The 23,428-nt window shown below is 39.9% G+C and overlaps 1 protein-coding gene across 1 annotated transcript; it reads right to left on the bottom strand.

Moving 5' to 3' along the window:
• Positions 1-2,035: 2,035 nt before the first annotated feature.
• Positions 2,036-13,347, bottom strand: LOC131683363 (uncharacterized). The gene is made up of 4 exons (XM_058965287.1): positions 13,250-13,347; positions 4,128-5,166; positions 3,711-4,048; positions 2,036-3,644 (listed from the first exon to the last, which is right to left on the bottom strand). Exons 2-4 carry the CDS (start codon positions 4,516-4,518, stop codon positions 2,106-2,108), a joined length of 2,268 nt encoding a protein of 755 aa, XP_058821270.1. The 5' UTR covers positions 4,519-5,166; positions 13,250-13,347; the 3' UTR covers positions 2,036-2,105.
• Between the last annotated feature and the right edge of the window lie 10,081 nt (positions 13,348-23,428).

The raw sequence follows: 23,428 nt of genomic DNA, 5'->3' as shown, positions 1-23,428 counted from the left end.
AGATTTGGTTCTACGACTTTCCCCAAAAAACCATTCCACAGAAGCTAAAATACCGAAATGTTTTCCTCAGAAAGAACTGTTTTATAGAAAACCATTCCCTCAAAAGCAAAAATTCCTAGAAAACAATATTCCAGAATGTAATCTTTCTCGGAAAAGCCTTATCCACAATCAACCAATGCTTAGAAGCTCATTCTCCAGATACAGTGGAGATTCGATTTTATCAGCCCTCGGTTTTATTTACCGCCGATTTTATCAGCTTCATATGAAAATAGATAGTTGGTAGTTTGACGGGCTCTAGCAGACGAACCAAGTTGAATTCGAGTAAATCCTTTCTTGGGCATATATTTCTTATCTAAGAGATCTGAACAATGCAAAAATAAAAATATCAATTTTTTAAAGTTTGCACTGTCAGACCCCCTTAACGAGAACTTAAAGTAAATAATAAGAAAATGTTGCGAGACTATATCTAAAGAACAAAGAATATTTTAAGAGCTTCGGTTTATTAAAAAACATAGGAAGATTTTATCAATGTCCCTGTTTTATCAGCTTAAAATTCGCCAAGGGGCTGATAAAAACGGGTCATCACTGTATAACAATTTCCCAGAAGTTTTGGCAAAATGGAGAAAACACCCATATTGCCTTGAATTGGGAATATTGATAAAAATCAAAAAACTTCAGAATGTTGGTCATTTTGCTCCTCTCGAAGAGTGCACTGCTAGCAACATTAGACAATAGAGACAATAGCAGTATTTTTACAATAATTATTCTTATAGATTACAATAATTATTCGACATAGATCTTTCATAAGGGCCTAAGTCGCAGAATACTAAAATGGTAGAAAATGGGTTTGAATGTACGGTGATACATTTTCAAATGTGGATATTTTTTGTAGGTACTAGTTATTTAATGATTATTTTTCCCCAATGCCTCCATGATTAAACATCATGATAATATAAAAACGAATTTAATTGCTATGTTCTTCTCTCTGATAAAAAATAAATTGTTGCCTACGCCCAATGTGCTTGCAGGTCTTGATTTCGCCCTTTGGAAACTCGCCCTACTGTTTTTGACAATACCGTTTCGCCCGTATGACTTCGCCGTCTTTTTTTTTCTCGCCCAAATGTTTACGCCTGACTTCCAAAGAATTTGTCAATATAGCCCTTTTGTCGTTTTATAATCGTTAGAATAACAAAAAATAGATTTATTGGGAGATCGATAGCATAGGATTGGATTCGCATTGAAGATTACGCTATTCTGTAATCAAAATAAGAAAAAAGGAATGGGAAATCAACAAGTGCATGCGTTTCTAAGGTCAGTATTTGATGCCAAATAGTAGTTGTGATTATAATATATTATACACGTATTATGTGCGTAGATATTGCAAGCTGGAGTTAAAAAGATCCTGCACAACGTCCCGAACTTCCATCCAGATGTAACTACCGTATTGAACAAATCCAACGATCACGCCGCAAAGAAATGTCAACTACTTGGCACCGTGTACAAGCTCAGCGGATTTAGGAAGTTCCTGGTTTACTGAATCTGGAAATCGGAGATGATTGATAATGCAGCCGTGTGTCCACTACACCAATGAGTTACGCCGTGTTAGCTTACATACAAATTTATCATCTAAAACACTCCGGTGAATTTCGGGTTGATGACTCCATCGGGCCATCAACCCGAAATTCGCCGAATATGCTTCATTGCCTTTGGGTTTTAAGTTCCGAATGTAAGTGTACCAACTGGAGTTGGATTGTTTTGATTAGTGCGACTATAAAAAGTCCCTCATACGGAACGGTATAGTTTGTGAATATATCTTTTTGAGCGACCTAGTAGAGAGTCAAACATAAGAGAAAGTCTTCCGTTTGAATTATGGTAATATAAAAGAATTAATAAGGACAACTTTTGCATAAGAACGTTAAGGTTACATATTAGGAGTTCAAAGGATTAATATGTAATTCAATAATAAGTTTAGTTGTATACTTTCGATTACAGTTTCGGATGCATTTGATGAATAAAATTTATGGTGAATGTTTTTACGACAGTGACCAGCCAATCATTTTATTGATTTCAATAATAATAATCAGTAATACAAAGAAATGCTTTTTTTACTCCTCAGTACATTCAATCTCGATGTCCAGATCTGCCTCGAAGTGATAAGATTGCTCGGTTTTTAAACGCCTGCCACGTTTCTTCGGTATAATTTGCTTCAACAACGTTTCGTAATAGGTTTTGTTTGATACGAATTCCATTAGTTTACGAAGATCCTCCAATTTTTCCTCTGCTATTGGAATAGGTTCATTAGCGATCGGTGGTGGTAGAACAACGGTATCTTCAAAATTTCTGTTCATGACAAACTTACTGAACTCGGTATCACCCAGTTTATACTTATAGTACACTACTCCGGGATCTTCTGTCGTGTACTTAAACACAGAGATATCTTTAAATCGTACAAGTTCTCCATCAGAGTTCGATTTGGAGCGCTTATAAAATGAATGTAAATCTTTAAGTGCCAAAAAACGACATTGTTCCAACTCAATTACAGTAAACGGTACTTTTCTACTGAGAGAAGCAATGAAAACAGCCCAATCTCTTGGGGTTTCTATGTTTATCGCACATCTTTTTTTCGCTTGTTCGATGGCACCATGTGCGGAGTCAACCTCCATATGACTATGGCCAGAGATCATGAACTTATGTTGAATTGTTAACTTCCGACCCGCACTGACGCATCTTTCAATGTAATATAGAAAAAGCATGCAGATAATCACATTATGGTTCTGACCCGAACAGCGGTCCGAATAGTAAACCATCTCCTCAACATTATTATTCAAACCCTGGAGATCTTGTAGGAGACAAGATCCTATTTCCTGTGATCCTCTACGCGCCTTCGATTCATCCCAAAGGTAACAGTAAACGTTGTTCACTGATAGATAAGTGGCAAATATGGTCAAGTTATATGTATATAATTGACGCTTGTAAAATGCGATTCCAGTGTTCAGATGAGGTGTCGGTAAACACTTTTGAAGATCGAATGACGCAGTCCTATATCGTGAGTCTGTTTTTGCCTTCTGCACATCACATCTCTTTTGAAGATATGCTTCTTTAGCTTCATCGTGATGCTTATCACGCAAGGCCTCAATTTCCGCCTTTTTTTCGACTGTGGCAAGTTTGAGAGAAATGGCAAACTTGTCACACTTACAACAAGTATCTACTTTTAATTTTCTGAACGATAAATTCATTTTTTTGAAGATTTTCCTATAAGTACAGTATTGCACAGGCTGTTTATTGTCTTCTCGACATTTCACTTTGTATAAGTTGTGCATTCGATTCACAGATAAATCAGAACTCAAATAAAGTTTCTCGGTTCTTTCACGAGCATAGTGAGATGTGTAGGCTGGAAATGAGCGTATGTGTTGTTCTATATAGTTCAAATCGCTTTCATGAAGTGTCTTTTGCGATTTGTTCTTTGATCGCAAATCATCTGCAGTGACGCCCGAACCAACAACTTTTTTATCAGCTAGCACGCGTATCTTTTTATCTTTGACATCGAATGTATTCATAAACATTTCTTTACACACGCGGATACGACCGTTGAGTGCGGGAAGAAAGTATGATCTGGTGAACACTCTCCTTGAAAATCCTATACCCTGTGTAAAGTAAAATAGTTTCAGTAGGTTTAAACCACGTTTTCTTTAAAAGTTCTTTTTTTTTACCTTCGGCCGTGCAGTTGTCCGGATTGATATATGATTACTTAAAAATTGGTTTTGTCCTGACGTCGTTAGCTTCAACAGATTAATCAGCAGTTTTTCTCGCATTGCTGTGCTATACTTCTCGTGACATTTGTACTTTGTGCAGCTGCATGCAGCTTTAACGCTTCGGGCAGGTATGAGTACTCCGTCAGTCCTTGTATATTCCAAACCTTTCATTCGTGAGTTCTGAATAGCCTTCCGATAGTTACGGTATTTTGTTGGAGAGTTTCTTGTATTAATTTCATCAAATCCGAGGTCAACATTTTGAAGTGCGGTTTCGGTAGCATGGTGTGAAGATGGACCTGTGAGAAGAAAGTATAATGTGTATGGTATGTATGGTGATACAATTACAATTTAAATTATCAAAACCAAATTGAGTACCTTTATTCTCTTTTCCTTCTAGTAGGTTTCCATCATCATCATCATCATCATCATTGAGAAGCGTTTGATTTTCATATTTTTCGAAATATTCCTGCACTATGAACTCGTTAAATAAGGTTAGATCACCAATGCGAATTTCCTGAGCATCATCGTCGACGCCTTCGTACTCCGAGTCGGAATCCTCATCTCCATCATTTTTGCTACTGTTATTACCAACATCATGGTTCGGGTCCTGCATTGGGCCGTTTTGATATTGAGTATTGACAGGTATTTGCTCGTTAGGTTCAGAGCAGGTATTTTTCAGCGAATCGAAGAAAATGGTATCATCTATTACCTCTCGTTTCTTCTTAGAATCGTTATCGGGTCGACTTATTAAATTGACCGCAATCATGTTGCGCACTCGGTCGCATATTATGTCATTGATGTTTTGTTGTTCAGGCTCAATTAACGGTGAGTTTTGTTGAGTTAGATTATTTGATTTATCGATAGCAACTACATCTGCGTCCTTCCTGTTGTGTACAATTACAGACTTTCTGTGTTGATTGAGGTCAAGAATACGGGACGGTTTATAAGGTTCTAGTTGTCTATCAGGTGTACCTTTGTACTGATTTGTTTTATCTTTGAAGAGGTCAGTAAATGATCTATCGTTCACATTCTGGTGTCTATAAGTTGTTGTTGAAGCAAACGCTTTATTTGGAATGTGTGTTGTCTGTGGCGCAAAGTCGATATATTCAGGCGTTACTTCATTAGATTTCACCTTTCTATCTGGTGATGGATTCAACGAATTGGTACCGATAAAGTTGTGTGTTCCAGCAACACCTCGTCTGCCATATCTCTCTGATCCTAAATATGGCAACACACTACGACTTTTGAGCCTGGCAGGTGACCTGCAGCACAGATCTAGACCGGCCTCATCCTGCCAGAAATCACAACCTCCTGATGATTCATTTATCTCTCTTCGAACCTCAGAGAAAGGTGTGTAGTTTTCTACACCGATGTTTCCCCGTGACTGTTCATCTATTGATCTCCGTCCAATATCCTATAATAATATATAGTATTCGTATTTTTATATGATTGCTATTTTTACCCGATCTATTTAGTTAAGTTTTTTTATCATCTTTTAAATTTCACTATCACTATTTTCGATGAGAGGACGCACAGTAATTCCAAGCCCCAAAATTATAGCCAAAAGCATTTTCGATGACGTTTCCGATTTCGTGCTTTGGTTTTTTTCGATAAACTTCTATGAAACTAGATCATGCATCTAGACCGATTTGCTCAATAAAAAGGGTATTTAAACATTAGAGTACTCCCTTAAGAAAAGTTAAGTTGATTTAGGACCGATTTCTTCATCCACAATTAACTTTTAAATGAGGTTTACCGGTACGTCAAAACCTTCAAAGTTTGGCGTGGGTGAAGAAATCGGTCCTCAGTCGCATTATCAAGCAACTTTGCTAGACACATAAACACAAAAACTTCAAAAAGCAGAAAAAATCCTTTTTCGGATTTGGAACCACTGTGCGTTGTTTATCGTCCAAAATTAACGTTGTTCAACTAAAAGCCGGCTGTTCGGCCATCTATGGGAGCTGTCCATCAATGTCAGCTTCTTTCTCCGAACAGCCTAGATAAGCCGTGTAGTGTCGGTAGTGGTTGTTTCAACCGGCTAAGAATTACACTACGGACTACCTGTTCCGGTGGTAACACCAAACAGGGAACCCCAATTCCATAGTGTCATGCGACCCGTGCTATATGTAAAATTGTTGAGGGGGTTTAAAATATTCTCAATGGCGAACGGAGCCTGGGAAGAGCCGGGCGAACTCCCCAGTAACTGACTGTGGTCCACTAGGAGGTTGATAACTCTATTATCTTTCTCCGGACAAAACCAGCCTAGAAGCCGTGTGGCATCCGGCGGGTTGAAGTATGTCAACCAAGAATTGATCCACTGGGTTCCTGTTCCCATGTCGTAGGAGGCGACTGAAAACAGGAGTCCTCAAGTCAAGGTGTTACTCCGTGCCGAGGACTGAATGGCTGGCAGGACTAAAATATGCCAGTCGCGCACGGAGTGTCGTGGGTCTTACCCTTGCTGTGTTATGCGAATCTCTGACACAGTGGACGTTCGTTTCTTCGCAAATCGTGGGATTCAAATGATGTTCATGTCTCTAATACCCATTTCGGGGTTCGCTATATGCGATTATAAGCCAACGGGTTTGGTATCTTCTAGTTGCTGTACAACAAGTGCTGATGATGAAATGTGTAGTGCTGTAATCGAATATGGTTAGAGTAGCACGAATTAATCTTCAACATAAACGTACAGCTACTGTGAATCTATCTCGCCTTGTGCAGGAAGGGAAAGCTTCCATAGCTTTGGTTCAAGAACCGTATTTCCATAAAGGAAACTTCTATGTTGGAAAGCTACTTAACCCAGTCTTTGTAGCTTTCAACAAAAATGGCATGACAAATCCACGTGAAATGCCTCGTGCATGTATACTTGCGAATAGTGCAATTGACGCTTGTCTTATATCGGACCTCACAACTCGTGATATTTGTACTGTCATGGTAAATATGACTGTTGACAACATAAACAAGAAATACGTCTATTGTTCGGCATATTTGCCGCATAATGAACCATCACCTTCTGATTATTTCAAAAGGGTTGTATCATACTGTGGCAGAAATGGGTTTCCTCTCATAATCGGCAGTGATGCAAATTCCCACATAATTTGGGGCAGCTCTGATATCAATTTGAGAGGCACCGAATTGATGGAATACTTAAGTAGTACAAATCTGCACATTCTTAATGCAGGAAACAGCCCAACTTTTGCACGAGCTGGCAGAGAAGAGGTGTTAGATGTAACTGTTTGCTCTGACAGTATTACGCATGAGTTAACAAACTGGCTCGTACCAAACGAGCTCGAACCGTCGTTATCTGATCATAAGTACATCGTCTTTGATCATTTAAACGTCTCGCTAGATATCGTCACCTATCGTAATCCCAAATCTACGAACTGGGACCTCTACGAAGAAGGCCTGGCGACTAGGTTTCATGGGTATCTTCCGACAATTGAATCTCCAAGTGATTTGGATGAGGTCGTGGATAAAACAAGCTCACTCATAGTAGCAGCATACCGAGAGGCTTGTCCGCTTCGAGTTATGCGTGCTTCTAGAGGAACACCTTGGTGGAATACCGAACTTGTTCGACTCAAAAAGTTATGTAGGAGAGCTTGGAATCGCAGACGCAGGGACGGGTCGGGGCATACAGAAATGCCCTTCGATCCTCTGAGCGAAGTGGTTGGAAAAGCCTCTGCACAAATGTCTCAAGTCTCAACGCGACTAGTTGATTAAATAAGTTACTTTCGAAATCGAAAGACTTTCATGTCAGTTCCATTAGAACTGCTAATGGTGAATACTCGTCTGACGAAGAGGTAGTACTCAACTGTCTTTTTGACACGCACTTTCCAGGTTGTATGGAGCCATCACTGACGACTACCTCTGAGTTCTTTTCAGGCATTTCTGATTTTTGGGCATTTGCTCGTAGAATTGTGACAACCGAATCGATCAAACGGGCGATTGAAAGTTTTGCTCCGTATAAGTCTCCGGGAAAGGACGGAATGATTCCAGTTCTACTACAAAAAGGATATGAACACTTCAAGCATATTTTGAAAAAGGTTCTCACTTGCAGTCTTGCAACAGGATACATTCCATTAGCGTGGCGGGAAATAACTGTCAAATTAATTCCCAAAGGTGGCCGCGTCACTTATGAGGAGGCAAAGAGCTTTAGACCGATCAGTCTGACCTTCCTTCTCAAATCAGTGGAACGTTTAATCGACCACTACATTCGGGATGGTAGCTTGGGCGAGCACCCGCTGCATGCAATGCAACATGCATATCAGCGGGGGAAGTCTACTACCACCCTGTTACACAATGTTGTCTACAACATTGAAAAAGCTTTTTCACAAAAGCAATCAAGTTTAGGAGTTTTTCTCGATATTGAATGTGCTTTTGACAACGTGTCTTTCGAATCCATTTTAGAAGCAGCACGAGATCATGGAGTACCTTCATATATCACGAACTGGATACACGCAATGCTTAGCAACCGACATCTGTGCTCATCGTTAAGACAAGTAGAGATGAGGAAACTGAGTGTCTGCGGATGTCCTCAAGGTGGTGTGCTGTCACCACTTCTATGGAACCTTGTCGCCGATAGCTTGTTGAGAAAACTAAATGAGCTTGGGTTTCCGACGTATGGTTTCGCCGATGATTATCATATAATGATCACCGGTATTTGCATTAACACACTTTTTGATTTGATGCAACAAGCCTTATGTGTTGTTGAGCAGTGGTGTCTTCATGTTGGACTATCAGTTAATCCAAATAAAACCACAATGGTGCTTTTCACGCAACGAAGGATTACAACCGGAGCTCGTCCATTGCAGGTTTTTGACTCTGAAATTATTGTCGAAGATCAAGTTAAGTACGTTGGGGTAGTTCTTGACTCAAAACTTAATTGGACAGCTCACATCGATTTCAGGATCAAGAAAGCTTGCATGGCCTTTGGCCAATGTAGACGGGCTTTCGGCAAATCTTGGGGACTCAAACCCAAGTACATTCAGTGGATCTACACAACAATTGTTAGACCAATACTGGCATACGGGTGCCTTGTTTGGTGACAGAAGGGAGAAGTCATGACAATTCAATCAAAGTTAAACCATCTTCAGAGGATGGTCTTGATGGCGATGACTGGTGCGTTCTCGACAACACCTACTGCTGCTCTCGAGGCACTCTTGAACATAAAACCACTACATGTGTTTCTGAAACAAGAAGCACTTTCTTGTGCATACCGTCTTAAGGTTACTGGGCTCTGGAACAGTAACCCAATAGATCGTGTAACTAGCCACACAAGACTGTGGCCCCAAATGGTTACTTGGGATGAATATACACTTGCTCCCAGTGACCTTACACTCACATGTAGTTTTCCTTCTAAAACTTTCAATGTGAGAATTCCTCTTCGTGAGGAATGGCTGTCTGGCTGGATGGAGCGACAACTTGAAGAATACGTAGTTTGTTGTACGGACGGTTCTTTGTTGGAGGGCCGAGCCGGTGCTGGTGTCTATTGTCATGAGATGAGATTAAACCAATCTCATTCGCTTGGTAGATACTGTACCGTATTCCAAGCAGAAATCTTTGCGATTCTGTGTGGCGTACAATCCGCACTTCAACAGGGAATTTGCGGTAAAAGAATCTATTTTTGCTCTGACAGTCAGGCTGCCCTGAAAGCACTTAGTTCGGCAGATTCGAGATCGAAATTAGTAATCGCATGTCGAACTCAAATCGAAGAACTTAGCATTTCAAATGCTATCAACCTTCTATGGGTACCCGGTCATTCCGGTATTACTGGAAATGAATGGGCGGACGAATTGGCTAGAGCTGGCGCTGCGACTGATTTCGTTGGTCCAGAACCAGTTCTACCACTGTCAGTAAATTGGATAAAGCACAAGATTCGCTCTTGGGCTGCATTCGAACATGCCAACCATTGGCGTAGCTTGCAAACTTGCGTTCAAACAAAGGCTTTTCTGCCGGATGTGAGTCCGAAAATGTCAAGAAATTTGTTGGATTTTTCCAAGCACAACTGCAGTATTCTGGTCAGGGCACTGACTGGACATTGCAAACTCAATTCTCACGTGGCTACTATTCAGCGCGCTGAGTATTATTCATTTGATCTTTGTGAATCCGATTACGGAACATCATATCATTTGATATGCAATTGCCCTGTATTAATGCAATTGCGCATCCGGATTTTTGGTTCTCCATACATAGATGAACCTATATACAGAGAGCTGAAATTTAAGGATATGCTTTTGTTCCTAACCCAGTGTGGTAAAGAGCTATAGTTTTTTAGCCGTATTTGAATGACAATATCTCTTCGGGGGTGTTGTCGTTCTGTTATCTCAATATCCCCTCGGGGGTGTTGATATATCCGCTCACTGTTTGAGTAGCGGTTCTAAATCCCTCCGGGGGTTGGAAGTTTTATTCCTGCTGTTGTAGCACCTGCAGATCGTTCAGCATCACTCCGGGGGTGCAGAATGCTCTGTTTTAATTGTTCTGTGTCGTTGTTTTCATCACCCCTAACCTTACCACTTCCCCAATCCTTCCCATCAGGATAATGATGAAAAGACGATTCTTGGCAAGGCACAAATCTCCGATCAACATGAGGAACGTGCCATTTGAGCCAGACGCTACTGACTGACTGAACTTCTAAATGAGGTTTACCGGTACGTCAAAACCTTCAAAGTTTGGCGTGGGTGAAGAAATCGGTCCTCAGACGCATTATCAAGCAACTTTGCTAGACACATAAACACAAAAACTTCAAAAAGCAGAAAAAATCCTTTATCGTCTTTTTCGGATTTGGAACCACTGTGCGTTGTTTATCGTCCAAAATTAACGTTGTTCAACTAAAAGCACCAGAATGTCAAAATCACATGTCAAATTCACTATAACAATAAGAGTTTGACATTCACAATGGTAGGGATATGGAAAATAAGAACACAAAACAGTAAACCACTTGAATTCTTCACTCCCGAAGAACTCTACTGATGAAGCCTATAGCTCTTTGTCGCACCTGATTAGAAACAATAGCATATCCTTGAGTTTTAACTCTGTATATAGATTTATGTATGGAGAACCAAAACTGCCAGATATGCAATTGCATTATTGAAGCGAAGTTGCATACAAAATAATATGCAAATCCGTTATCGGATTAATAATACTCAGCACGCTGAATAGTAACCATGTAATAATTAAGTTTGCAATGTCCAGTCAGTACCCTGACTAGAATACTGCACTAGTGCTTGGAAAGTGCAACAAATTCTCAGACATTTTTGGACTCACATCCAGCAGAAGCTAACATTTTAGGATCAAAAAAAGATCGTTGGAGGCTTATTCATCGATCTATACAAAGCCTTTGATACCATAAACAACATAATTTTGCTAGCCAAACTCGATAGATATGGGATAAGAAGCGTTGCCAACGAATTGATTAGAAGTTATTTATCAGAACGAAAACAATTTGTGGTGATAGGCGCTCCCGGTACCCTACGACCGATGGATATAGGAGTTCCGCAACGGAGCAACATAGAGCCTTTGCCATTCTTGATTTTCATCAATGATATAGAAAATTTGAAACTACATGGGGCACCAAGGCTTTTCGTTGATGACACAGCACTGTTCTATCCCCACTGTAATGTTCAGTCTATCATTAATGACATTGAATCTGATCTTGCTACTCTCCTAGAATATTTTAACGGGAATCACCTCTCCATGAACCTGGCAAAAACAAAATACATGGTTTTTCACTCACTACGGAAAAAGATTTCACAACATGCGGATCCATATGTCGGAACATTGCATAGTGAAAAAGTCTCATCATTCCAATACTTGGGGCTTCATTTAGACCCATGCCTTCCATGGAACAGTCATATACAGCTACCAAAGTCTCATAATTATGAGAAGGGTGCATACTTTTGTGCCTAATGACTCATTGCTGCGATTCTATTTTGCATGCATTCAGTCAATAATTCAATATTTGATTATAGTCTGGAGTTACGCTGCTAAATCGAAATTGAAAAGAATCCAAACATTGCAGAATAGATGAATTAAAGTAATTTACAATCTGCCGCCCTTGTTTTCAACAGTTTTACTAGCTTTCGCCACAGAATTATCCCCATGATAGGTATACGCGACGCTCAGTCAATCACATTTGTACGTATTGTTACACAACCATAAATTCCATCACAATCTTGTATTCGCGGCTCGGGTAAACATTCAGACCACTAGAAGCGCAAACGAACTATTGAGAAGCAGTGCATGTACGAACATTGGTCTTGCGCCCATCACATATCACGGGCCATCAAAATTTAATGTACTTCCCATAGAATTAAAAGCTATGACAAACAACATTATATTCTTTTCAAAAGAAATCTTAAGCAGCATATACTGAGGAACGTAAACGAATATTTCCTTTAAGCGTCTCAACCATTCAAATATGGGACCATCCATAAATGACGTAGCATTTTTTGAGTTATTTGAAACGCGCCCCTCCCCCATCGTAGCATTTCATCACAAACCTCTAAATACCCACTGGTTATTACGTAGCTTGACGGTAACTCTCGCTCCCTTGTCCGCGCAAAAAATAAAAAAAACGATGAAACAACTAAGATTGTCGTGACAACAGGTCAACCCCTATTCCCCTTTAAAAAAGCTACGTAGCATGAACTGACTCTTTACCCACCCCCCCCCCCTGTCGTCGCACATCATCACAAAATACCAAACGCTCCCCCTCCTTCATATAAATGCTACGTAATTTATGGATGGTCCCTATGTAGGTTTTTCTGGTTTTTCGCTACTTCATAAGTTTAAATTTACTTTAATTTCCTTTTTGTTTTCAACCACGTTATCATTAAGTTAATGATTAAATCTTTGATTTAAATTAGGCTAAATTTTGTGAAAGGAACTAAGTTCCTCTGGGATTTCACTTTTTTCTTGTTGGTTGTTTTGATCTCCGCGTTTCTTTTTGTTTGTTTGTTATGTCCATTACCAGGGAGCTCTTTGTGTGAGCTCTTTGGTATAGGAGATAGTGGAGGGCATTAATAAAAAAAAAGTTTATTAACGCAAGTTTGCCAGCTACGCCAGTGAGCCAGGGGTGGTCGCAGAAGCTCAAGCATGTGCTTGGCATGTCTAAATGTAGCCCAAAAGCGAATCTTGTGCTTATCCAACTAATTGACAGTGGGAAAACTGGAAAGAATTTTAATATCCTTCTATCGTACCTAATGGAATTATCGTTCTTATTGTAAATAATTCTGGCTGGTTCCAGTTCGTACTCCGGATCCAGTGACACAACCGATTCTAACTAGAATCGGTTGTGTCACTGGAGCCGGAGTACGGACTGGACCCAGCCAGATTCCGGTTCATTTCCGGCTGAGCTTAACTGGGTCAGAGCACGTATACATATTCATAAATTTTAATTAAAGACCCTAGATAATACACTTAATGATGCTTTAAGCAAATCAATACAAAAAGTGATAGCGAAATTAAAGCGTGATAATAAAAAGAATGTTTTTGCAATTCACCTGAAATGTATCGAATGTAGTGTACAATCTATTCCGTAGAGGTCTTATAAAACCAGCTGAAGCTTCTGTTTCAACTCTCTGCCTTTCCACTTGTAATGAATAGCATAGATTTTTCATTAGGGCTTAAATCGCAAATGTAAACAAACTGCGTTTTCGCTATTACGACATTATGCAACAAAAATACTACAAGATTGAGGTGAAAATTAGTTAAAATGGTTTTTAGTTCGATGTATAATTAAAGAAAACAAAACGGCGAAACATGCATTTTCTTCGAGATTTCGACTTAGGCCCTTCTTCTCATATGGAATATAAAGGCCAAACTTACATTTTTAGACAGAAGCGGGCGTACGGTTATTATTCACAAATAAAAGAATAAACAGCGATTCTGTTATATAAATGATAAGCAATATCTACTATGATCATGTCTACTCGATAGTTGTTGCACAATAACATTCGAATATTTCGATATTTTCATGAAATTTGAAGAAAAGATTCACGCACCCTTTCTTTTACATTGGGTTTCTATGCGCCCATTTGCTGAGCCCTATTAAAAGGTATACTGTCAAGCTCGCCCATTTACCCAGCCCTACCCAGCAAGACAGAGTCAGTTTAGCCCATTTACCGCGCCCTTCTGAAAATTATGTACACGGTTTAGCCCTTCCGCAAATGGTGGTTGCTGAAGGGCGAAATCACGACTGGGATGCAAATTGGGCGTAAGCATTTTTTTAGTTTCTACCCATTAAAAGCACATAGGAATTAAATTCTTTGTTATATTGTCATAAGGTTTAACGAAAAATGCTTCCGGAAAAACACGGTCATAAAGTAATTTATACCTACAATAAAAACTACATTTAGAAAACCTTCGCCGAATATTGAAACTGATTTTTCTCCATTTGAGTACATTGCGACTTAGGCCCTAATGAAAGATCTGTGTCGAATTCTTTTAATAATCGGCCCTATTCTGCGCGGCGAGTGAGGTGACTCGCGGGAGTCACTTGAGTCGCGCGATTCTGACAGGCGAATGCAGTGAGACAAGTCACTTCGGATGAACATCGCTGAACTCTCACCTTATTCTTGCAGTCGCAATTGAGTGACTCTAGTCGATGCCCCGTGACTTTTCAAGTCGATACTTTTGAGCCAAGTGACAGAAGTGATATTCTGTTCATATCTTAAGTAAAACTCGGCCAAAATTACTTTTTCTTCTGTTGCAGTAACGTATTTAAGAACACAAAACATTGTATGTACGAAAACGTGAGTAATTTAATTTTATTTTTTTACAATTTCAAACTTACGTAGAAATTGTTTGAAAAAAGTTGGAATCAGTTTGTTATCCGATCCATTCGCGTTCGTCGTAACCTAAGACGAAAATTAATTAAATATTCTGCTTTCTAGGTTGAACGTTACGAACCGGTTCGAATTCTTGGTGGCTCAAGTTATTGTTAACAAGGTTTCGTCAGATCATTAGTGTCTACTGGAGCTATGGTTTCCGCTGATCTCAATAAAAAGTATACACTTCCGAGGAAAAATTACGTGACTGGCTTCAGCGAGCTCGACGTTCAGACTCAAGCTGCGTATACTTTTTCTCAAACGTACAGTTATAGCCAAGCAACGTTTCATTTTAAACAACACTTCAAAGAGGCGCTCGTTCCTGATGATACGGATATAAAAAAGCTTTCTGGAATAAATAACCAAAATATTAGGCTTCCATAAACCTGTATTAATAATTGCGTTCTTCGAGCCTGACTAGAAAGAATATTTCGTATCATTTCGGATTTCTGATTCTTCCTATAATTTGGTGGTGATTACCTAGTATACTGGTAAGTATATGTGAGTAGATAATGAATCCGAAAATAAGTATTATTTTTAATTTTCCTATTAGGCAATTAAGGGCGATTAAATGGCGCATTCCGTGGGCGAAATTAGGGCGGGTTGGGCGGCAAAAAAATTACGGCTGCAAATCGCCCAAATGTTGCATTTGAAATAGCCCCCTAATTGCCAGCAATTTGCTAGCAAATTGACGGGCAATTAGCGCATCCGAGTTGGCAAATAGCCCCCCGTTAGCCAGCAACTTGCTCTTTTTGACTGGGCTCTATCACCCAGTCAAAGGGCAAGTTGCTGGCTAGCGGGGGGCTATTTGCCAACTCGGATGCGCTAATTGCCCTACAATTTGCCAGCAATTTGCTGGCAATTAGGGGGCTATTTTATATGCAACATTTGGGCGATTTGCCGCCGTCATTTTTTGCCGCTCTACCCGCCCTTAAATCGCCCAGGGAACGCGCCATTTAATCGCCCTTAATTGCGTGATATGAAAATTAAAAAATAATAATTATTTTCGGATTCACTATCTACTCACATAAATTTATCGGTTCACTAGGTAATCACCACCAGACTATAGGAAGAATTGATGGTGAAATTCGTATTGCACACCAAAACTTACCACAATCTGACTTTCATTTAGACTCAGAGATCTTGTTCCACTAAACTTACACACGATTCCACAATTTTCCACATTCGTTGGCTAAATTAAGTGCACTAAACAAACAAAATACAAGCGGGAACGCGCCAATTGTTTAAAAAAAAAACAATTTAAACTTAAGCCAAGCATGAACCGCCATGTTTGAAAAACGCAAAAAGCAACCAAGTCCATGTCAGCCGCCAGAAAATTTGTCTAAGTATTGAAATTGCCTTTAAATCGCATTCGCAAATTGCATTTGTTCCTAGGGGCAATTAGCACAGGTGAGTTGAGTCAAACGTCAAACTTTTTAAATCGCCTGACCATGTTCGTCCGCATTTTTTTTTGCTTTTTTCCATATATATATTTTGACAACATACCATTCAAGCGCCATTTTAATTCTTTCCCATTTTAATTCTGTCGATTGATGAAAAGTTTTTTTTTCACACGATTGCTTCTGAAAAAAGCTTCGTTGACACTAAAGTAGCCTGACGCTTTATCCCATTGAGCTATCGCCGTAATATTGTAGAACGTAGTTTTTTATATCATGTTAATCTACAGGTTTTTGGAATCTTTGGAAATCCCTCGAAAATCCCTTGTTCGAAGATCGTGCAAGATTTTCATAAGGCGAACTTTTTTTTCTATATTTTCGTTGATATAAAAGTTCGCAAGCGATCTTTTCTTCTTCCGATATTTGCTTGAAGCGAATAATGTTCCCAAACATCGGCACTCTTGAAGTTCACTGACGATTTTTTCCGTAGCGATATTTTATATCAGTGAACTTTTTGTTAGAAAATCGGCGATGAAAAGATTCTGTTGTAAACATTGATATTTTCCCAACACTGGTTCCTAGTACCTATTTGATAAAACACCTCATTCAAGAAAGTTATAATGAGGAATAATTTATCATACAAAAATCCCTTGTTTAAATTTGAGGAAACACCTTACTTCTTACTTGAAAATACGAAAATTTCATAGAGATTGACAGAGATTTCGACAGATACTACCAGATACCTAATACTTTGTTTTGCTGTTGATATTACGTGCAATGAATCCGTGCATTATAATTCTATACCGTTTATTCAAAACGTAATAACTAACAAATGTATGAGTTTATTATGCCAAATAAAAGCTAAGCATTGACTCTTTATCGTCCATAAATAATAGAGAAAAATGATAACTCTTTATATGTTAATTTAATCTTAATTCAAAATGTCACATATAGTATACCAAAGCTTTGCTAATATTTTGTAGATGTCAGGGGCGGCGAAACACTTTACGCCCGAGTGGGTAGAAAGCATAGGGTGAGGGGTCCATTAGTAATGATTTTTTCCCTTTTCGCAATGCACACGCTTACATTACATTCACATTAAGTCACGTTCGTTTATACAAATGGAATTGTGGTACATCGATGTTTTCAAATGTGTGTAGTGTGAGATACATGCGTTGCACATCTAAATTTTTTGAAATGGTTCAAAATTTCGAGTGGGTAATTACCCACTCGGTTATTTTCGAGTGGGTAGTACTACCCATACTACCCACGCTTTCCGCCGGCCATGGTAGATGTGATGTTTTGCGTTGTGATGTTTCTCCAAGTCGACTGTAGTTAGTATGTTTTACCAATGCCAAACCTCATATCTACACTCTGGGTTGCAATACAGCACATGAAATATATCACAACTACAAGCCCGTCTCTCAAAACGTCACAGTAAAATGTACCATCTACAAACGGTGTTGCCAAGACCGCATATGTAAAAGAGCATAATAGCAAAAGTGATCGGCAAAATGTAATAAAATAATAGTTATCAATTATCTCCCTATTATTTTCGCGAAAAACATGTAATATGCTTATGATCTTGCAATGAGTAACTGGCGAGGTGATAGTAGATTTAATAGCCTTCTGTGTGCTTTAATTGTTAAAAAAATTTAAAAGTTGCAAGGAAATTTTTGAACGCGATTTTCTCCGTTTGACGTTTCTGTTAGATATGATGTAATCAGGTAACTGACGTCCCTATCTCTACCTAGAGTTTGACAATATGCAACATCGATTTTCCACCGATCGATGGGGGTCAGTTTGACAACGTCAAAATCGGTTGAAATGTCATTAAGAAACAGCTGTTGCAGTAAACAATGGAAAACAATGCACACTTTCTTCGATTTGATGCAAACAAAAATGCTCCTCGTTCGTATTTAGAATAAATTTCGCTACAATCAATGCTCTTATTTTGACTACGATAGAATGACGTCATGTCACCCTCTTGGATGTAATGAAAAAAAGCTCTAGAATTATGGTCTAAACTACTAACTGACGCAAAAATCTTGAATACGTATAATAAACATTGTTGCTGCTGACCCATTTATAACATCCTTTTATGGAACACAAGATTCATTGTTCATTTAAAATAAGCGTGAACACTAGTGCCACAGAGAACAGACATCCATGATCGAACAAAAATATTTAAAAAACGTGTGTAAACATTTGAATTAATATACGAAAAACACTAGCGCTGCCATACCAAACTATCCCAACTATCCGTCAAATCCATTCCGGAACAGGTTCGAAATCTTTGATGGATTCAGTATGGAATCCCACTGAGACGTCCAAAAAATTGTTTCAAAATCGTTCAACACGGGTCCAACGATGGACGTTCGTTGAACGGTTATTTGGACGATGCCCAAATTGGTCCAACGAACGTCCTTCATTGGACGATTTTGAAACCAACCGTTCTTAGAGGGATCTTGCTCAAAGAAAACAACCGATTCCGACTCTATCGGTTGATGTATTTGAACTGGAATTAATGCTGGAAGTCCGAATCGGTTCCGGACTAGTTTGACTGGGTAGAGGAATAACCGCTGTCAATTCAGTCGAACTCAGCCCCAAAAAAACATGACGACAGTAGCGCACCTGGTTTGGATATCCAAACTACCTTCGAAACCGTTAGAGATTTTACACAAGTTGAATGCTGAAGATGGACGTCTGTTCTCTGTGCCTTGATCTTAAGGAGGATGGTGTACTATACCTGTACTATACCAATACCAACCATACCACAAATATAATATTAATTGAACCCAACCTACGACGCTACATCGCATCTCAAATCGATAGTTTCCCACGACTCGAAAATCTTACATCGAACATGACAAAACCATACCACACAAGAATTATTGACAACGCCAAAATAAATCAAACACTCAGACCATGAATTCCAAGTATAACACTTAGCCCCTATTGACATAAAAACCCACTTCATAAAAAGACAACATGTACAGCACCAAACACCTCTGTTTTTCACAGCCAGTAATAATCAACCAAACACATTTCTAAAACGACCTGCATCTTTAGCACCTCGAAAACAGACCTACATCCAAACCGGGAAACTGATCTACATACAAGCCACAGAACCGAACTTGCGTCCAAATCTCAAAACATACCCACGTTTCTAGCACGCAATAAAACAACACAAACTTGAGCCCAAAAACAAGAACAAAACCTCAAACCATTGACCGTAATAAATCATGCCTTCTGCACTCGAACGACAAAGCCACATGCCAGCGAATTTCAACAAACAAAACATTGACACACATTAAGACAGTCAGCACCGCCTAAGGCATCAAGATCAGACAGTTAGCACGGCTCAAAATACCGAAGTAAACCACGAGAGAAAATAACCCGATCGCAAGAACACGGCGCGAGAGAACTGACTATTTGACTTAGTCCCTCCTTTTTCCATAAACAAATACGCACACTGGCAAGACAGCCATAGAAGTAACTTTAGACGTAAGAAACATTAATGGCGAGCTTTCGAAGCCCCGCCCGCTAGAATTAAGTTAACTATCTGATAGGAAAATTAGCTTTAAGGTTTATATGTACTAGTTAGTGTAAGTAGATTAAGTTGATGAAATAAAGACACAGTTTTTAACCACAGTCTTTACCGACAGTTTTTACAGTACACTTCGAATGACCTCGTTAATAATATAATATCACCGTGCATAATAAGTATAATATATGAAAACAGTGAAATGGTGAACAATAACTATAACCGTAATAATAACCAATATAATAGTGTAATAAACAAATAATATAATATAATAATATAATATACTACTGGCACTATTTACAATCCACGGGAAAATCATCATGCAGGACCTTTGGCGACTGGGACGACAAAATCGACGACGGAAGCTACAAAAAATGGACGCAGTGGAGATAATTATTGCCTCAAATTGAGCAAGTATCCATTCCTCGCTGCTGTCTACAGGGTGCTCCGCCTGAAACTTACGGTTCACTGCAACTACACGTATTCGTGGATGCTATCGAGCAGGCGTATGGTTGCGTCGCATACTTTCGGTTGGTGACTGAAGACGGAGTGAAGTGTGCGCTGGTAATGGCCAAAACGAAAGTGGCATCTCTGAAGCAGATATCAATACCCCGCATAGAGATCAACGCGGCGGTGTTGGGTGCACGTATGCCGAACAAGGTATGTGCGAATCACGAGCTGAATGTCACAAACAACCCTCCCGCAACTTGACGTTTAGCCTAAGTTGCATGAAACCACCGTGTTTCGAATGATGTCGCCACCATAGAACGCCGTCCACAAATTGCGATACTGTAAATTTCTATGCGAGAAAATAATGCCGTGGCGTCTTTTACGAACTTGTTTTCTTTATTTACATTCGGAAGCGGTAATCAAGATGATCATTTCAAAACAGCATAATAATTTAATATCAATATAAACAAGTTAATTCGTCATTTTGGAGTTTCATAAAAGGATTACAAATTGTGCCGAATGTAAAATGCATGATTTGATTTGAGTGCGCTTCTAGTGTGAACTTTTGCTTCTCCCGTCGCCCTTGAAATATCTTTCGCATATAACAATTCTCGAAAGTTTGTCGTTAATCTTAAATACATTTAGTTTTGTGATTATCATTTTTCACTTCGTATTTAACAAAGGCGGGATTGACTTCGATTGTTTATTTCTGACAGCATGCGACATTTACGGTGCAAAGGTTTCCACAAAATTCAGAACTGATGACAGCTCATTTTCTATCGGAGAGGGAGAAAAACAGTCCAGTATCATTGTGTGTGTTGTTTACATTGCAATGCAAATATTACTACCTAATATCTTAAAACTAAATGAAGATGCTCACTAACTAGCATAAGCGCCGCTTGTTTGTATGCTGATGATTCCAAAAAATCATGAATCATTTAAAAATAATGCATCGGAATGAAGATGCATTATTTTTATAATAAAACAACACCAAACCCAAAAAGTCTTCAAAAATGAATTGACCGAATGGAAAAAAAATCTGACCAAGAAAATTTTCACTGTGGAAAAGTTTACGCTTTTTTTAGAAATTGCTCTTGAATAAAGATTGATCCGCCATTTTAGACCCACAGACCCAAAAAAAGTGGTTTCAACGATTTGTATAGGAGCTGTCAAGTTGTTCCCCCTCTGGTCACAAAGCGTGTAATTTGGTCGGATTCCAGGACAGTTTTATCATGGATCCGCTCCGAGCAACGCAAGTACAAACCCTTCGTGGCATTTCTTATCGGAGAGATCCTGCAAGAGACAAAGCTTGACGAGTAGCGCTGGATTCAAACGAAGCTGAACATTGCTGACCTACTCACTAAGTGGGGGAAAGGGCCTTGTCTAGAATCGATGGGACCTTGGTTTGGCGGACCTTACCTTCTTCGCGGTCCTGAAGATTTGTGGCCTGCTCAAGCTCTACCACCGCCGAATACGACGGAAGAACTCAGGACGTCGCACTTGTATCATACTGCTGTTATTTCTGAACCAATGATCGACGTTTCACGTATCTTCCGATGGAATGTACTGTTGCGCACAGCCTGCTGTGTTATTCGATTCATATCAAACTGCCGACGTAAGGTGCAGCGGATGCCGCTTGAGGTGACGTACCGGCAAAAATGCTGAATGGTTGCCCATAGAGAAGTTAAGCACTTTGTATCACCTTGAGCCATTTTTGAACGAGTTTGATGTATTGCGCGTCGGTGGGCGAACAGGAGCAGCAGAGTACGTGCCATATGATACGCGGTTCCCGATCATTTTTCCAAGAAAACATCCAATCACGGAACGTGTAATAGAACATTATCATCAGCGCTATGGCCAGTGCTACAGGGAGACGGTCGTAAACGAACTTCGCCAACGGTTCCAAATATCAACAATTCGAGCATCCGTGTCTGTAGTAATGAAGTCATGTCAGGAGTGCAAGATCCAAAAATGCAAACCAGTAATACCCAAAATGGCCCCGCTACCAGTCGAGCGACTTACACCGTACTGTAAACCTTTCAGCTACGTTGGTTTAGACTACTTCGGACCGATAGACGTCACGGTTGGAAGACGAGTGGAGAAACGGTGGGTGGCGCTTTTCACGTGCCTTAACACGCGTGAAATCCACCTGGAGGTTGCACACCGTCTAAATGCTGACTCGTGCATCATGGCTATTCGACGGTTTGTGCTGCGAAGAGGACCACACATCACAATCTTCTCGTATAATGGTACTAATTTCAAGGCAGCAAATATGGAACTACAGGAGCAGATCAGCCGTATTGACACTGCATGTGCGAACGTGTTCACGTACGCCCGCACTCGCTGGAGTTTCAACCCACCCTCCGCCCCGCATATGGGGGGCATATGGGAGTGCATGGTACGCCCCGAAAAATTAACTATAGCGTTGAACGCGGATCATCGGATGAGTGATGAGATTTTGCTTACCGTAATTGCAGAAACCGAAGATATCATCAACTCCAGGCCGTTGGTGTATTTGCCTGAAGAATCGCCAAATTCTGAGGCCCTCACGCCGAACCATTTCATTCGGGGTAGTTCGTCCGGTTGCACCAACTGAATTAGCAGAATTAGCCCTTCGCAGCACTTACAAGCGTTCACAATATATATCTGATAACCTGTGGAAGCGAGGGATCAGAGAATATTTACCTTCGCTAAATCTACGCACCGAATGGTTGGAAGAGAGCAAGCCATTGAAGCCCGGAAGGCTAGTGTTCATCGTCGATGGCCTTGGCCGGCAGTGATGGCATTTCACCCTAGTGATGCACTGGCGCGTGTTTTTTTGTTTGTTTTTTTTTATTTACGTGACTTTAAAAAAAGGCGCGTAAGTGTGATGCCTACACAGAGGATACAATGATCACACACCACAGAAAAAAGCAGAACGCTCTTTCTTTCGGAGTTGTATAGACCGATTTCAAGTGTGCGCTGGTGTTGAGGTAGTTGGGTGCGAGATAACCGTGCTCTCTTGCTCTTTAAATTCTCTGTGGCGCGCTCAGATAAAGTCACCACCGCGCGCGCTTCAGAGTCGCTGTGGTGTATTCACTGGCGTGTGATCTTTGGTTTGTTTTCGTCTTACAAGCGGCAGTGCGGGTGAGATTGATTTAATTTGCACAGGTTGTTGCGTTGTGTGGATGGTGGTGGCTTATTTCAAGCTTATAAGTATTCAGCGGCGGCGAATCACTTTACGCCCGAGTGGGTAGAAAGCATAGGGTGAGGGGTCCATTAGTAAGGATTTTTTTCCCTTTTCGCAATGCACACGCTTACATTACATTCACATTAAATCACGTTCGTTTATGCAAATGGAATTGTGGTACAACGATGTTTTCAAATGTGTGTAGTACGAGATACATGCGTTGCACATCTAAATGTTTTGAAATGGTTCAAAATTTCGAGTGGGTAATTACCCACTCGGTTATTTTCGAG

Source organism: Topomyia yanbarensis, chromosome 2, assembly GCF_030247195.1.
Source record: "Topomyia yanbarensis strain Yona2022 chromosome 2, ASM3024719v1, whole genome shotgun sequence".
Lineage (NCBI taxonomy): Eukaryota > Metazoa > Arthropoda > Insecta > Diptera > Culicidae > Topomyia > Topomyia yanbarensis.
Note: the sequence above shows the minus strand (reverse complement) of the source record. Positions and strands in the feature narration are given on the sequence as shown.

What these genes read in the sequence shown, in the direction of transcription:
- LOC131683363 (XM_058965287.1), bottom strand. Translation starts at nt 4,518, where the DNA reads ATGATTGCGGTCAATTTAATAAGTCGACCCGATAACGATTCTAAGAAG. An exon ending in AGAAGGAAAAGAGAATAAAG is followed by an intron (nt 4,049 to 4,127) that starts GTACTCAATTTG and finishes TTCTTCTCACAG; the next exon opens with GTCCATCTTCACACCATGCT. An exon ending in GGACAACTGCACGGCCGAAG is followed by an intron (nt 3,645 to 3,710) that starts GTAAAAAAAAAG and finishes TACTTTACACAG; the next exon opens with GGTATAGGATTTTCAAGGAG.